The 15,787-nt window shown below is 40.4% G+C and overlaps 1 protein-coding gene across 3 annotated transcripts in view; it reads right to left on the bottom strand.

The window, feature by feature from the left end:
* Window positions 1–15,787, bottom strand: part of SMC5 (structural maintenance of chromosomes 5) — a 57,297-nt gene that overhangs the window by 17,279 nt on the left and 24,231 nt on the right. For all 3 annotated transcript variants that reach the window (XR_013541508.1, XM_020798631.3, XM_072992198.2), the window contains 6 exons: window positions 10,367–10,461; window positions 9,471–9,603; window positions 8,741–8,914; window positions 7,172–7,341; window positions 6,230–6,353; window positions 2,219–2,341 (listed from right to left, as the gene is read on the bottom strand). Coding sequence is in view for 2 of the 3 variants with exons in the window: in XM_020798631.3 (XP_020654290.3) it covers window positions 2,219–2,341; window positions 6,230–6,353; window positions 7,172–7,341; window positions 8,741–8,914; window positions 9,471–9,603; window positions 10,367–10,461 (819 nt within the window). In the remaining variant the exon portion in view is untranslated. The remainder of the gene's footprint in view (window positions 1–2,218; window positions 2,342–6,229; window positions 6,354–7,171; window positions 7,342–8,740; window positions 8,915–9,470; window positions 9,604–10,366; window positions 10,462–15,787) is intronic.

The raw sequence follows: 15,787 nt of genomic DNA, 5'->3' as shown, positions 1-15,787 counted from the left end.
CATGCAAGGCCTTCAGAACTTGTGTTTTGCCACAAGAACCTGACATCCATCCTCTGTTTGCCAAAGAGAAGCTCAACAAATCTCCTTTTTTCACCAATTGTCTGAGACTGCAGCACCTGGAGGGCAAATTATATGCTGTAAAACTGAGTTAGGATATGCAGTGGCTGAATTCCTGTTAAGCAAACACAAACAGTCTTTCAGATGTGAACTGCTTTAAATTAACAAATCTCTGTAGACATTACCTGCTGCATCCTGATTTGTGCAACTCAGGATGCAAGAGATAATATCTACAGAGCATGGTTCCCAACCTTGGGTCCCCAGATGTTCTGCAGATGCCTCCTCCATGAGCTGTGCTAGCTAGGATTTCTGCGAGGTGTGGTCCAAGAACATCTAGGATCCAAGATTAGGAGCGCTGCTATATAGAGTTGTTAACTTACAGCAATCCACATCTAAATGTTATGTTGTTTGCATAACTATGCGACAGGATTTCAGCCATAAACAGTATCAAGTCCACTGCACCTGAATCTGAAGGTAACAGTAGTAGTCTATATTATGGGCAAAGAGACTGTGATTCATGAGCTCTTGGATACTAGACTAAGGAACACACAAGAAATATGTAATAGAAAACAAAAACAAAAAGAAGCAGGGTACATAATATAGCATATATTGCACACATACATTGTGAAGAAAACCCTGTGACATATACACTTCACTTTAGATGGAATGGAGTTCCCATCTATTCTGTTGATCCCTTCCAGAATGAAGAGCACAAAAATTATTAATCAGATACTATAATTAACTTTATAACTGAACTGGAGAGACATGTACATTGACAGTACTTTTGAAGTACTGCAGATGAACAACACAAACAGAAGGAAAACAAGACTGGCATGTTCTTAAATTGTGTTTTAAAATAAATACTGTGATGAACATTCTAAATGGCACTTGGTGGATTTTTCTCTCGAAATGTGCACCCAGTACATGTACCAGAAAAATCAAACCCAGCAAGACAATTAACAAGTCTCTCTCAAAACAGTTGTCAAACACAAAGGTGACTGTGCCAATTATCTGATGAGCAGATGGAGCTAACCTCCCAACCACTGTTCCATATGGGTCATAAACACTCACTCCTGTTTATTAAGAGAACCAAATAACCACAAGTGCTTGGGATAATATTTGATTTAAACTATGTTGAGTAAGAAAAATACGCAAAAAATGCCGATGCTCATGTGGCATTTTTCAGCATCCATACATGTTAATAAGAAAAACATAACTAATTCCAAGAGACAATGTTTTACTATTCTTAATTAATCCCAGGGCTAAACTCACAGAAGGTGAAAGCATGGCATTTGTCTCCCACAGAAAAAGACTCAGCTGGAACTTGCCTCTCTGACATAACTTTTTCAAACCATCTTTAAGACTATTCACACTGCTCATTAATATAGGAACAGCAATCATTCCCACATTCTAATTAACTATGGAAGCTATGGAATTTCACATGATCCTTCAACTTCCTGACTTATGTATGGCAAAAACAGAAAACAAAGAGTAGTGGCATTTTAAAGACTAACCTATGTACTTCAGTACATGGTTCACAATCTACTTCCTCAGATACATGAAATAGGCTACAGATTTAAATAGACAGAGTACATGGAGGAGGGGTGTGGCCCAAATGAGATGGGAAAAAGAAGGTGACAATTACACCAGCAATGAGCTGGATTCAAAACTGATCTATATAGCTGCAGCAGAAGTTACCTGCTGTTATACAATATAGTGAGGTTTGAAGTCAGTGGGGTTTGTTTGAGAAAAGTAAAGGTAAAAAATAAAAATAAAAGTTACAGTTACAATGCAAAACCAGAGCAGAGAGTGCTGTCCTCTGAAGATGCCGGCCACAGAGACTGGCGAAACGTTAGAAAGAACAACCTTCAGAACATGGCCAAAGAGCCCGAAAAACCCACAACAACCAATGCAAAAGGAGTTATGTTATTCCTAGTTACACTACAGTTAGGAGAGGAATCAGAAGTAACTCATTACCTCCAAGTTCTGCTGTCAGCAGCCCTCCACGTTTTTAGATGGGGGATTTTCCCTATGCAGAGATGCTGGGGTTTTGTACTCAAAACATGCTCTCCTACTGAGCTACAGCACTTTCTCTGGGAAGGTATACCTACAATAAATATGCTTCCAGTTCATTCACCCAGTTTGCAAATAGAAGTCTTACCTCTGCAGATCTTGCCTGTATTCTTCCAGTTTTATATTCAGCCTCAAGTTTGCTTTTGGAAAAAGCTGCCGTTGTCTTCTGGAGAACCAAAGCAGTCTTGTGTTCATTCAGGGTCAGACAGTTCTGTAGAAAACAAACACTATTCAGAATTGTGGTACCTAGAGAGGAGATAATTTGGCATTCTTCAAGCTGAAACTATCCAGAGGCCATGTCTTCTCTGTTTAAACAATTTACAGCTGAGAAGATCTATTTTACTGGTAGAACTTAATATGTGGAGGTCTTATAGTTAAACTGTGGTGTTTTGCAACCATTTTCTCTATTGTCATATTTAAGGCCTATGGGTAATCATGTAAGCCAACTTTTCCAGTTCTTAGAGACTGCTGTTCCTTATCATGAAGCAGTAAAACAACCACCTCCATATCTTCACAGATGGCATAAAAACCCGACTCTTTTCTCTAATGTGATCTTCAGCCATGCCCTTGTATTCTTTTTTTCCTTCCCATGCTTGCAGCACTCATGCCAGAAGTGCCTAGCAGCTGTTCAGTACACATAATGTAGGTCCACGTAATTGTGCCCCCCCCCCCCCCCCCGTGCCAAAGACACTGCTTAGAACTGCTGGATACCTCAGTGATTTAGGTCTCTGGCTGAGGAGCCCGAGATTGGGAGTTTGATTCTCCAAATGTGCCTCACCTGGACTTGATGATCCATAGGGTCCCTTCCAGCAATGCAGTTCTAAGATGATCTAAAATGATGGCTTCAAACACACAGAGACACTAACTATCATCTATAACAGCATTAATAGTGTGCAGTTTAAGAACTCTGTTTGGAAAATTTGTGTCCCAACTCAGAGAGCCCTCACAGATAGCAGTACTCTCCCTCTTCAATATCATCACTCTCCATGTGTAGCAGAAAACAAAACCAGGGACAGTAAATGGTGGAGCTAAAGCATTCCCCTTTATATGTGAGTATTCCATACACTTTCTAATACCAGATCAGGGCTTAAGTTTCCTTTTCATAAGAAAGTTCAACTACTGGCACTTCTGAATCAACACTGAAGGAGTCAGGTACCTGGGAAGTTCCAGACATTTTGGAAATGCTTCCTTTTGCTTTATGAATCTTTAGCAAAATACCTCTCTCGTTCACAAAGACACTATTCATGTTCCCTCATACATGAGGGAGGATGGTGGCTATGACCCTCCAGATGTTGTTAAATTCCCAGCAGCCTTTGCCTACCGTTCTTCTTCTTCTCCCTATTGTTTTTATAGGCGTAAGTAACTGATTGTTCCCATCGCTGAATGAAATGTTACATAAGAGTATGAGTGAGATGGAAGTAATATATAAAGTCTGTTCTTGTTCTGTTGAAAAATGAATCACTTGGTAGTCGCTTAACAAATATCAGGCGGAGGCTCCTTCTCTCTCTGCAGCAATACTCTACATTTCACAGTGCTTGGACATCACTAGATTGGTATAATGATGATACTAACATAACAATCATAGTCATATTCTGTATTTCATTGGTTGTGGACAGCCCTAAGAATAGAACACTGTTTCCTCTGTTAACTGAAAAGGCCCTAGAAGTCCATTCCAGATTGGAAACATTAGATTAGGGACAAGGAATATGGGGGGGGGGGAGAGATTCTATTTTGGCTTGAGTCCTAGGACTACAATCTAGCAGCAGGATACTGCAAAGGCCAAAGTAGAGGGAGCGATGCAAAGTGGACAGGGTCAGATTTAATTCCTGTTAGTATGGATATTTTCCCCATCAACTATAAAAAGAACAGTTCAATTCCATGTATTTCTACTCAGGAATAATCCTAAATGCAAAAGCTTCCCTATTTGAAAGCTACAACTCAGTTCTTCAACTTCAGTAAGATATGGTTTGCAGGTGGGAACTGTTCTCCCGCCTGTAAACCATTTCTTAATTCTATGCAAGATATTTAAACTTTAAATACCCCTTATCGCTTACCAATGACAGAAGGTAACAAGAGAATATTGCTGTTAGATGCAGGTTCTCCATCACCACATTAAAAGAAATCCAGCCTTACAGTCAACTACTTGAGCTTTTGACTAGGGGGAATAACTATTATTTCCAACTTGTCAGAAACACAACTCAAATCATTCTATGACATGTATCCGAGTGGACAATTTTTTTAAATACTGCTGAAGCAGATCACTTACATTAACAGCATTGCTGGTAGTTAATAAGGTTCAACTAACTTAACTTACTTAACACGCATCATATGATGACTAACATGAGGTTGTAACACACAAATCCAGTGAACAAAAGCTTTCGTATTATATAGCAAAACATGATACTTCTGCAGTAAAGACAGCAACCAAATGATGAACAACAAAGAGCTGAATGTGTTCTCAAAGGCTTTCACAGCTGGGATCCAATGGTTGTTGTGGGTTTTTCGGGCTATTTGGCCGTGTTCTGCAGGTTTTTCTTCCCAACATTCTCTGTGGCTGGCATCTTCAGAGGACAGGAGGTAGAATTCTGTCTGTGTTCTGGTGTAGTGTGTGGGATTGTTGAGTATTTGTAGCTGTGGGATCTGGGTTTTTGTTCTTTTCAGGAGATTGGGTGTTTCCTGTGATCAGGAATGAGTGTTATGAGTGTTTTGTTGTGATGGGGGAAATGATCTGTCATTGTGATTGATGGGTGTTGTTGGCTAGTCCTTTCTGTGCAGTGATCACCAGTCCTTGTGGCTGGGTAGAGTTCACTGAACTTTTTTGCAAGTTGTATTTTTCAGTGCTAGGAGCTAGGCTTTGTCAACAACCAGCTAAGTTCAATAATTGTGCCAATATTTTAAAAAATCATGTGCTGTCAAGACAATTGTGACATATGGCGACTCTCGTCAGGATTTTCCAGGTACAGGATACAGTGGTGCCTCGCTTAGCGATTGCCTCGTTTAACGATGTATTCGCTTAGCGATGAGGTTTTTGGAGCAATTTTGCACTCCGTTTAACTATGTTTCCTATGGGGAAAATTCGCATAGCGATGTTCGGGACCTTGCCTCACTTAGCGATGACAGTTTTAGGTCCCCTGTTTCACTTAGCGATGTTCCATTTTCGCTATTTTTAAAGTGTCTTAAAAGGTTCAAAAATGGTTGTAAATGCTTGGGATTGTTAGTCCACCTTCTAAAACATGTGCAAGCTTAATTTGGCTTTGTTCTGACTCTTCGTTAATTTTTGGTGAATTTTTTTCTCCCCCATTGGAAAGCATTGAACCCAATTTTGACAGCTGTCAAAATCGGGTTCAATGCATTTCAATGGGGGGGGGAAAATTCACCAAAAATTAACGAAGAATCAGAAACTGTTTTAAATGCTTGGATTCATTAGAGCACCTTGTAAAACGTGTGCAAACTTAATGTGGCTTTGTTCTGATTCTTTGTTAATTTTTGGTGAATTTTTTTTCTCCCCCATTGGAAAGCATTGAACCCGATTTTGACAGACACACTTAAAATTGCAAAAACGGACATCGCAAAGCCATTGGAATGCATTGAACAGGCTTCAATGCATTCCAATGGGGGATACATTGTTTCGCTTAGCGATGTTTCCTATGGCCTTTTTCGCTTAAGGATGGTAATCCGTTCCCATTGGAATGGATTAACCGGTTTTCAATGCATCTCTATGGGAAAACGTGTTTCGCTTAGCGATGTTTTCCCATAGCGATGTTTTTTTGGGAACCAATTAACATTGTTAAGTGAGGCACCACTGTATACAGAAGTGGTTTACCATTCCCTTCTTCTGGGGAGCCCTGGGAATATGCAGCTTGTCCAAGGTCACACAAGTTGGTTCTGCTCACAGGATGCAGTGAGGAATCAAACTCCCAACTTTTGACTCCACAGACAGATTCCTAAACCGCTGAGTTATCCAGCCAGCAGTACTGTGTCAGCCAGTACTTAAATCTATGTCTGTCTAATGAAGAAGTGAAAACTAGCTACCAATTATAATTTCATATTATGCAATAGTATCAATAGTAATTATTTAAAAATGGAAAAAATAAATTACCTTTATGAGTTGCATAAATTCTGCAACTAGTTTTGCTTTCTCTGTGTTAATTTTTTTAATTTTAGCACTTGCTAGCTCAACCTCTTCTTCCAGGTTGATGGCATCTTGCTCCATCTGTTTTATACTGTGTAAGAAAGATTTATGGCTAATGTTCTGTGAATTGTTATGGAATTTCCAGTTCAACATGAGAAACAAGATGAATGGACATTTCTGACAACTAGAAAACAGGGTGGCTACCGCCCAAAGCAAGGTTAGAATAAGTTGTTGAAGATTCCTAGGAACTTAGAAAATCTTTATAGAAAAAATTATTCTGATTTCCAACAGAGTCTTTAGAAAAGATGTATTGTCATCTTACTAGCAACTTGGACCAATTTGCTTTGTTTTGCTTCTTGTCTGATATGCTAGCATGGACTAAGATGGCTACCACTTAGAAAACTAGAATAAAGGCAAGTTACCTCTCTAGACAACACAGTAACATTCAACATCATTAATTCACTTTTTCAAACTGAATTGAATTATTTTTAAACTGTATTTTGTTGCGGAAACTACAATCCTTTTATTATCACCATATTTAATCACTTTTACTGGTCGTTGACCATAATAAAGTACTACTACTACTACATATTTAATCACTGAGGCAGAACAAGCATATTCTGGGCCATTAAGTGGGGACTGACTTACAACAACCCTAACAGGGCTTTCAAGATAAGTGAGGTGTTTAAGGAGTGGTTTCATCAGTTCTACCCCTCAGAAACATTCCATGGCTAAGCGGGGATTTGAACCAAAATCGCCCAAATTCTGGTTCACTCTACCCATTACACTACACTAGGCATCAGGTGGTGGTGAACACTCTAAAATCCCACTGTCTTGAATACAAAGATTTGCTGTAAAATTTACAAACATTCTAAACAATCAGCATATAGTATTTTAAAAAACATATACCTGTCATATTTCATGCTAATTTTTGATTCCAACTGTTTCCTTTTGTTTTTTCTTTCTAGAAGCTCCTTTTTCTGTTGCCTGAGTTCATTGTCTTGGCGTTCCAAATATCTCTGCCGCTCAGATAGTGCAGCCTTACGAGTATCCAATGATTGCAACTGCCTGTTAATGTCCTATAATAAATAGCACAGAAAAAATCCCATTTTATGTTATCAGCACAATTTTACCAAGGCAGTGACATTTTCTGGTTGAAAACATGCCATTTCATTCTATACACTTGATATAGCTGTTAATTTTTCATTCGACATCAGCCTTCTTTGCCTTAAACAAGTAGCTGTATGAACAATGATTTCTCTAATAATCTTTAAATAATTTTGATCTATCATAAATCCTTTTGGGAACTATGGTCCACAGAAAGGTGGTAAAACAAACACTGTAAGCAGATAAAAGCAGTGCAGTCGTCTGTAGCCAGCTGCAATGAATTCAACAAGCCTTACTGTTAAATAACTGTCTATGCCTATAAGGGTTATAGCTTTCATCTGTTAAGTCACTTACCTGCTGACTTACTCTCTAGTATTAATATCTTGCTAGGACACACATCATGTCAGAAACTTTGACACACTACCTGTTGAAAATCTCTTACCTATTTCCCTACTATCAAGTAAGCCAAATATTCTTCAAATATTAGAGATTTACAGAAAACAAACAGATAACGCCAACTACTTGCTGGACTTTTGCCTGTGGAAGAGTAGGATCCAGTGTTGGAGGACAGGCACAACCTTTTCTACTTGCTCTGAGCAATGGAAGACCCTCCAGAATGTCTTTTTGGTGCCAGAGAGGACATCATAGAAGAGGAACAAGGGACAAAGATCTGGAAGACGGCTTTAATCACTATCTTTAGAGACAACGTGACACATTTGTGCCTTTCTCTACCACAAACAGCATGGTGGTGGTATCTCTTCCATGGAACACTCTGCTTAGAGAGACATGTACAAATAGCTGCCTGATCTCATTTAGAAACTTGGTCAAAATTCTTTCTAACAAAGAGGGCCATCAGTCAAGGAATGCAGTTACTCTGGTTTATTTTCACAGTTTTCCAACTACTTGCCAATATTGTATGTGAAGCTTATACTGTGATTGAGATGCTCTAAAAGCCTCTTACTCACTGATTGGCAGAATGGAAATATTTGAAATAAATACATGCACAATGAGTTGGTCTTCAGCAAGCTGTCAGGAGCAGTGACTCACCTAACTATAAATCATCCTACAGCACATGAGCAATTTTCCAGAAATTTTTACCCAGGAAAATACAAGTAGCTATATAAAGAATTTGCCTCTTAAAACAGTTTTAAAAAGAAAGCCCACTGTAAATTACTATAGTGTTAACAAAAGTGATTAGTATTAAGCGTGAATATCATCTAAAAGTCAGGTGTCAATATTCTTGAAAAACTGCGTAACATGGATATAAAATGGCAATCAAATTGCTGAACCCAAAGACATTACAGGGTTAATACCTTTCAACATTTCAAATATGGGCTGTTCTCCTGCACACACCACCATAAATCAACTTACGTTTTTTTGATTTTCCAACTGTCTTCTTTCATCTGCATCCACCACGACAGTCAGAAATTGTGCTGGTCTCAGTGATGTGTTAGTGGAGACAATTTCATTTGTATAAGCAGATATTTTTACAGCATATCTTTCTTCTGCAGTGTAGATTTGTCTAAGCTTGGTTTCTGTTATGACCTGAACATGAAAGAAAGCAAATACTAAAGTTATAAACAGTGATTCTGAAAAGCAGAACACTGTCAATAAATAATAAATTTCAGCAGTTAGACAAGAGACATCAAAACATAAAGGATATATATGGATGATTCTGAGTAGCAACATAAAAATGCAGAAACACAGATTACACACACACAAACACACACGCAAAACCCACAAAAATAAGTAGAGCTGTTCTGCCTCATCCTTTTAAAAAACCTCTTTCCCCACTTTTGTCTGAGAATGAGAGAAGACTCATCTCTCCATTCAAATCCTTTCTAAAGGATGGTAACCAAGTCAATTTTCTAACACCTTTATGAGCTTAAGGAAACTCAGCTAGTCTCCTGAACTTAACGTTTTATATTCTTCATGTTTTGCACTAAGCCAGTTTGAAAGCTCTATGAGTATGTTACACATTTAAATACAAAAACAGTATTAATACGCTTTGAATATCAAGTTAACAGGTAATAATTCCTATACCATCAATGGCATCTCTTGCTACTGTCACCCTCTTCCCATGTCCAACAACGTAGCTCACCCTTTCAATCATATTTCTGGTCTTCTCTGTTCCCACTGGGACCTCGTGAATCCGATAATGAGAGCACAGGTAACTCATCACAGGAAGAGGAGCATCAAATAACTCTCGCAGGTAAGTGAAAAATCCATACCGGCTGAAGAAAGAAAGAGGCAGTTAGATTTGTATCTCCCCATTATGAAGAGAAATAATCGATTTTCAAAGGAAAGATGCTCAGAAGTAACACACACACAAATACAGAAATGAGGTAACATATTTTAATTAAGCTCAAGAGTTAACGCTGAGCAATACCAAAAAGTAACATCTGCAAATGTATGAAAGCCAGAATCATGTAAATACTCGGTTAGCCAGACAATTTTTATTCTGATTAAGTCAGAAACAAGTTTAAGGAGACGATATTAGGTACCATTAGATGTTCATTCTTAATTTCAAAACAGGAAAGGAACAAGAATGGGATTTCCAGAACACTGGCAGGCAGGTAGAAAAGGAAACGGATACAATGTTGCTGATAACCACAAATCAACAGATTAAAAACCCAGAGACAAGATTCTAGAATACTGTAGCTGGGGCCCTGTTTTTTTGTGAATGAGCCAATATACTGGTACACACTGTCTGATTGCTCCCTGTTTGACTCCAGCAGGGAATACTGGCTAAGAAAAATGGGGGACCATACTTGATGCCCAAATGAGCAAGAAGTGGCCTTCTATCTAACAGTGGTCAGGAGACACAAACTCTTGACTCATCTCTCTCCCTCTGCAACAAAACAGGGCCATGAACTATAGTCAGTTCTTGGGTCATGACTCTTTAGGGGGTGGGAGACAAGCCACATTTCCCAGTTACCATGCTGGTAACTTACATCTTTTGATATAATGCGAGAGTTTAAGTACTTTAATACTTACTGCAGCTCCTCAATTGGTTTTGAAGGTTTGGTTTCAGCACATGATTCACTGGGTGCACATACAGCATTCACTTTTAGTTTCTGATTATCACGCATCTAAACAAAATTGCATCAATAAGGGAACATGGCTTAGTTATCTTACAATGACAACCTTGTGATCTGAATATTATAGTACATGGTAGCTGTGTTCTTTGCACAAAAATGGTGGATAAGGATGGTCTGAAATACTTTCAGAGCTCTCCTGGGCTAGGTGGGAACAGTAACAAAAGACTGAGTCACAAAGCACTTTCAAACTAGCACTGTCTCTCCATCAATGACGGCCTATTTACATCTATTAAGTATAGAGTCAAGATGTACCTCACTTAGCCATTTTGGTTTTATCTACAGCCTTTCAAGTGCACGTGCGCGATCTTTAGATGTCCAGGGACCATATCCATTCATCCTGGGACCATCAGGAACTGCACATACTCCTGTGACCCCCCCATCTCTTTTTTTTTTAAAAATGTGGTAATTCTACTAAAAAATCCTTTGTGCCCTCTAGTGGCCAATTTTTGTAACTACAGTGGTGCCCCACATAGCGATGATAATCCATGCAGCCAAAATCATCACTATGCGTATTCGTCGCTATGCGAAATTAAAAAGCCCATAGGAATGCATTAAAACCCGTTTAATGCGTTCCTATGGGCAAAATACTCACCTTTAAGCGAAAATCCTCCATACAGCCGCCATTTTCGCTGCCTGGTAAGCGAGGAATGGGCGCGAAAACACAGCGGGCGGCCATTTTTTTACCCGGCGACCCTTTTGGAACCGCCGATCAGCTGTTCTAAAATCATCGCTATGCGAACATCGGGAAGGGAAACAGCGTACCGATCGTCGCAAAGTGATTTTTTACCATTTAAATCATCGCAAAAACTTAATCGCTATGCAGATTCGTCATTAAACGGGGCACCCGTTAAGCGAGGCACCACTGTATTAAAAATCCTTTGGAGGGAGTTTCCTCCACCCATAGCAAGAATGCTCTCACTCCCCACAGAGCGTACAAGGGAAATTTGAGGCAAATCAGTTTTTAAAATGGGACTTCTTCTCAGATATGGGTAAATGAGACAGCAGATTTAGCAGAAAAATATATTTAGTTTTACAACAAAACCCCAGTATCCACGGGACCAGTATCCATGGATTCATTTATTCACCATCACCTGCATTCAATAAAATCAGATCACAAGAAGCTGTTTAAATTCTGCAGATCCATTCCTCGGATCCAGGTCAGATCTTCAGAATGCCTGAAGTAAAGTTTCAGAGAAGCTACAGAAGAATTGCCAATTTGGTAGAAGGGGGAAGGTTTCTGATTAAAAAAAGTTCCTCTTTCCATACAAGTGAAAAATTAATGAATTAAAGTTTAAAAACAAAGTTTTAAAAACATAGTGTTCATAATGTTTCCTTGGATCCAGGCAAGTTTTTCAGAATGCCTGGAACAAAATTTCACAGAGAAGCTAGCGGAGAATTCTTGCTAGCTTGATAGAAGTGGGGGGAGGTTTCTTGCAGGGAAAATGTTCCTATTTCCATACAAGTAAGGAATTAATACATTAAAGTTTAAAATCTAAGTGTTTGCTCCCTGAAACTGGATCACCAAAAACAGTTTAAGCTCCAGTAGATTCATTCCTGGGATCCTGGCCTAATCTTCAGAATACCTGAAGCAAAGTTTCACAGAGGAGCTACAGAAGAATTGCTAGCTTGGTAGAAGAGGGAAGGTTTCTGATTTTAAAAAGTTTCTATTTCTATACAAGTAAGAAATTAATGAATTAAAGTTTAAAAGCATATTTACTAGATGTTTGCTACGTGTTTACTACTATCCACACTTTTTAAGCATCCACAAGGTGGCTTGGAAGCAATCCCTTGTGGATATGGGGTGGGGGGAATCTACTGTACTCCTCTTTAACAAGGCAATTCCTAAACGGTATGATATCTGAGTCACTTCTTGTTGGTGCTGCAAAAACATTATCCAATGAAACACATTTGACAAGAAAAATTAGCAACACTTTCCTTCATGGATTGCTGCCTTGTCGTGGCGAAGGGGCTTGAGTAATTCAGAGAAACTGTGGGCTATGCCGTGCAGGGACATCCAAGACGGACAGGTCATAGAGAGTTCCGACTAAACGCAATCCACCTGGAGCAGGAACTGGCAAGCCACTCCAGTATCTTTGCCAAGAAAACCCCATGATCAGAAACAAATGGCTAAAAGATATGACGCTGGAAGATGGGCCCCTCAGGTCGGAAAGTGTCCAACATGCTACTGAGGAAGAGCGGAGGAGAAGTACAAGTAGCTCCAGAGTTAATGAAGTGGTTGGGCCAAAGCCAAAAGGACGCTCAGCTGTGGACGCGCATGGAAGTGAAAGGAAAGTCCGATGCTGCAAAGAAAAATACTGCATAGGAACCTGGAATGTAAGATCTATGAACCTTGGTAAGCTGGATGTGGTCAAACAGGAGATGGCAAGAATAAACATTGACATCCTGGGCATCAGTGAACTAAAATGGACAGGAATGGGCGAATTCAATTCAGATGATTACCATATCTACTATTGTGGGCAAGAAGCCCGTAGAAGGAATGGAGTAGCCCTCATAGTCAACAAAAGAGTGGGAAAAGCTGTAATGGGATATAATCTCAAAAATGATAGAATGATGTCAATACGAATCCAAGGCAGACCTTTCAACATCACAATAATCCAAGTTTATGCACCAACCACCAATGCTGAGGAGACTGAAATAGACCAATTCTATGAAGACCTACAACACCTTCTAGAACTGACACCAAAGAAAGATGTTCTTCTCATTCTAGGGGATTGGAATGCTAAAGTAGGGAGGCAAGAGATAAAAGGAAGAACAGGTAACTTTGGCCTTGGAGTTCAGAACGAAGCAGGGCAAAGGCTCATAGAGTTTTGTCAAGAGAACCAGCTGGTCATCACAAACACTCTTTTCCAACAACACAAGAGGTGACTCTACACATGGAAATCACCAGATGGGCAATACCGTAATCAGATTGATTATATTCTCTGCAGCCAAAGATGGAGAAGCTCTATACAGTCAGCAAAACCAAGACCTGGAGCTGATTGTGGCTCTGATCATCAGCTTCTCATAGCAAAATTCAAGCTTAAACTCAAAGGAGTAGGAAAAACCACTGGGCTAGTCAGGTATAATCTAAACCAAATCTCATATGAATACACAGTGGAATTGAAGAACACATTTAAGGAACTTGATTTGGTGGACAGAGTGCCTGAAGAACTTTGGATAGAGGCTCATAACACTGTACAGGAGGCAGCAACAAAAACCATCCCAAAGAAAAGGAAATGCAAGAAAGTAAAGTGGCTGTCCAATGAGGCCTTACAAATAGCAGAAAAGAGAAGGGAAACAAAATGCAAGGGAGATAGGGAAAGTTACAGAAAATGGAATGTAGACTTCCAAAGAATAGCAAGGAGAGACAAGAGGGCCTTCTTAAATGAACAATGCAAAGAAATAGAGGAAAATAATAGAAAAAGAAAAACCAGAGATCTGTTCAGGAAAATTGGAGATATTAAAGGAACATTTTATGCAAAGATGAACATGACAAAGGACAAAAATGGGAGAGACCTCACAGAAGCAGAAGGCATCAAGAAGAGGTGGCAAGAATACACAGAACTATACCAGAAAGATTTGGATATCCTGGACAACCCAGATAGTGTGGTTGCTGACCTTGAGCCAGACATCCTGGAGAGTGAAGTCAAGTGGGCCTTGTCTAACAACAAGGCCAGTGGAGGTGATGGCATTCCAGTGGAACTATTTAAAATCTTAAAAGATGATGCTGTTCAATATGCCAGTAAGTTTGGAAAACTCAAGTGGCCAGAGGACTGGAAAAGATCAGTCTACATACCAATCCCAAAGAAGGGCAGTGCCGTACAATTGCACTAATTTCCCATGCTAGCAAGGTTATGCTCAAAATCCTCCATGGTAGGCTTCAGCAGTATGTGGACCGAGAACTCCCAGAAGTGCAAGCCGGATTTCAAAGGGGCAGAGGAACTCGAGACCAAATTGCTAACATGCGCTGGATTATGGAGAAAGCCAGAGAGTTCCAGAAAAACCTCTACTTCTGCTTCATTGACTATGCAAAAGCCTTTGACTGTGTCGACCACAACAAACTATGGCAAGTCCTTAAAGAAATGGGAGTGCCTGACCACCTTATCTATCTCCTGAGAAACCTATATGTGGGACAGGAAGCAACAGTTAGAACTGCATACAGAAACACTGATTGGTTCAAAATTGGGAAAGGAGTACGACAAGGCTGTATATTGTCCCCCTGCTTATTTAACCTATATGCAGAATACAGTGGTGCCCCACATAGCGACGTTCATCCGTTCGAGGATTAACGTCGCTATCCGGATTCTTCGCTATGCGGGGGGGGAACCCACAGGAACGCATTAAACTCCATTTAATGTGTTCCTATTGGGGAATAACTCACCAGTAAGCGAAGAATCCCCCATCTGGCCGCCATTTTGCCGCCTCAGTAAGCAAGGCGCGAAAACGCTGCGGGCGGCCATTTTCCCCCAGCTGGACGGCGCTGGCTTGGGAGCGACCGCCTGGTAAGCCTCCACCGCAGTTGCTCCAAAGCCCTCTCCCCCCAGCTGGCCGGCGCTGGCATCGGAGCGACCGCCGGGTAAGCCTCCGACGCGGTCGCTCCGAAGCCTTCTCCCCCAGCTGGGTGGCGCTTGCTTCGGAGCGCCCACCCAATAAGCCTCCACCGCGGTCACTCCGAAGCGCCCGCCAGTCAGCTGGGGGGAAATGGGGCCTGTGGGGAAAAATCGCTTTGCGATCGCAAAATCCGCATCACTATGCGGATTTGTCGTTAAACGAGGTGCTCGTTATACGAGGCACCACCGTACATCATGTGAAAGGCCGAACTGGAGGAATCCCAAGCCAGAATTAAGATTGCCAGAAGAAATATCAACAACTTCAGATATGCAGATGATACCACTCTGATGGCAGAAAGTGAGGAGGAATTAAGGAACCTTGTAATGAGGGTGAAAGAGAAGAGCTCAAAAAATGGTCTGAAGCTCAACATAAAAAAAAACTAAGATCATGGGCACTGGTCCCATCACGTTCTGGCAAATAGAAAGGGAAGATATGGAGGTAGTGACAGATTTTACTTTCTTGGGCTCCATGATCACTGCAGATGGTGACAGCAGCCACGAAATTAAAAGGCGCCTTCTTCTTGGGAGGAAAGCGATGACAAACCTCGACAGCATCTTAAAAAGCAGAGACATCACCTTGCCAACAAAAGTCCGAATAGTCAAAGCTATGGTTTTTCCTGTAGTGATGTACGGAAGTGAGAGCTGGACCATAAAGAAGGCTGACCGCCGAAGAATTGATGCTTTTGAATTGTGGTGCTGGAGGAGAC

This window comes from Pogona vitticeps, chromosome 2 (assembly GCF_051106095.1).
Source record: "Pogona vitticeps strain Pit_001003342236 chromosome 2, PviZW2.1, whole genome shotgun sequence".
Lineage (NCBI taxonomy): Eukaryota > Metazoa > Chordata > Lepidosauria > Squamata > Agamidae > Pogona > Pogona vitticeps.
Note: the sequence above shows the minus strand (reverse complement) of the source record. Positions and strands in the feature narration are given on the sequence as shown.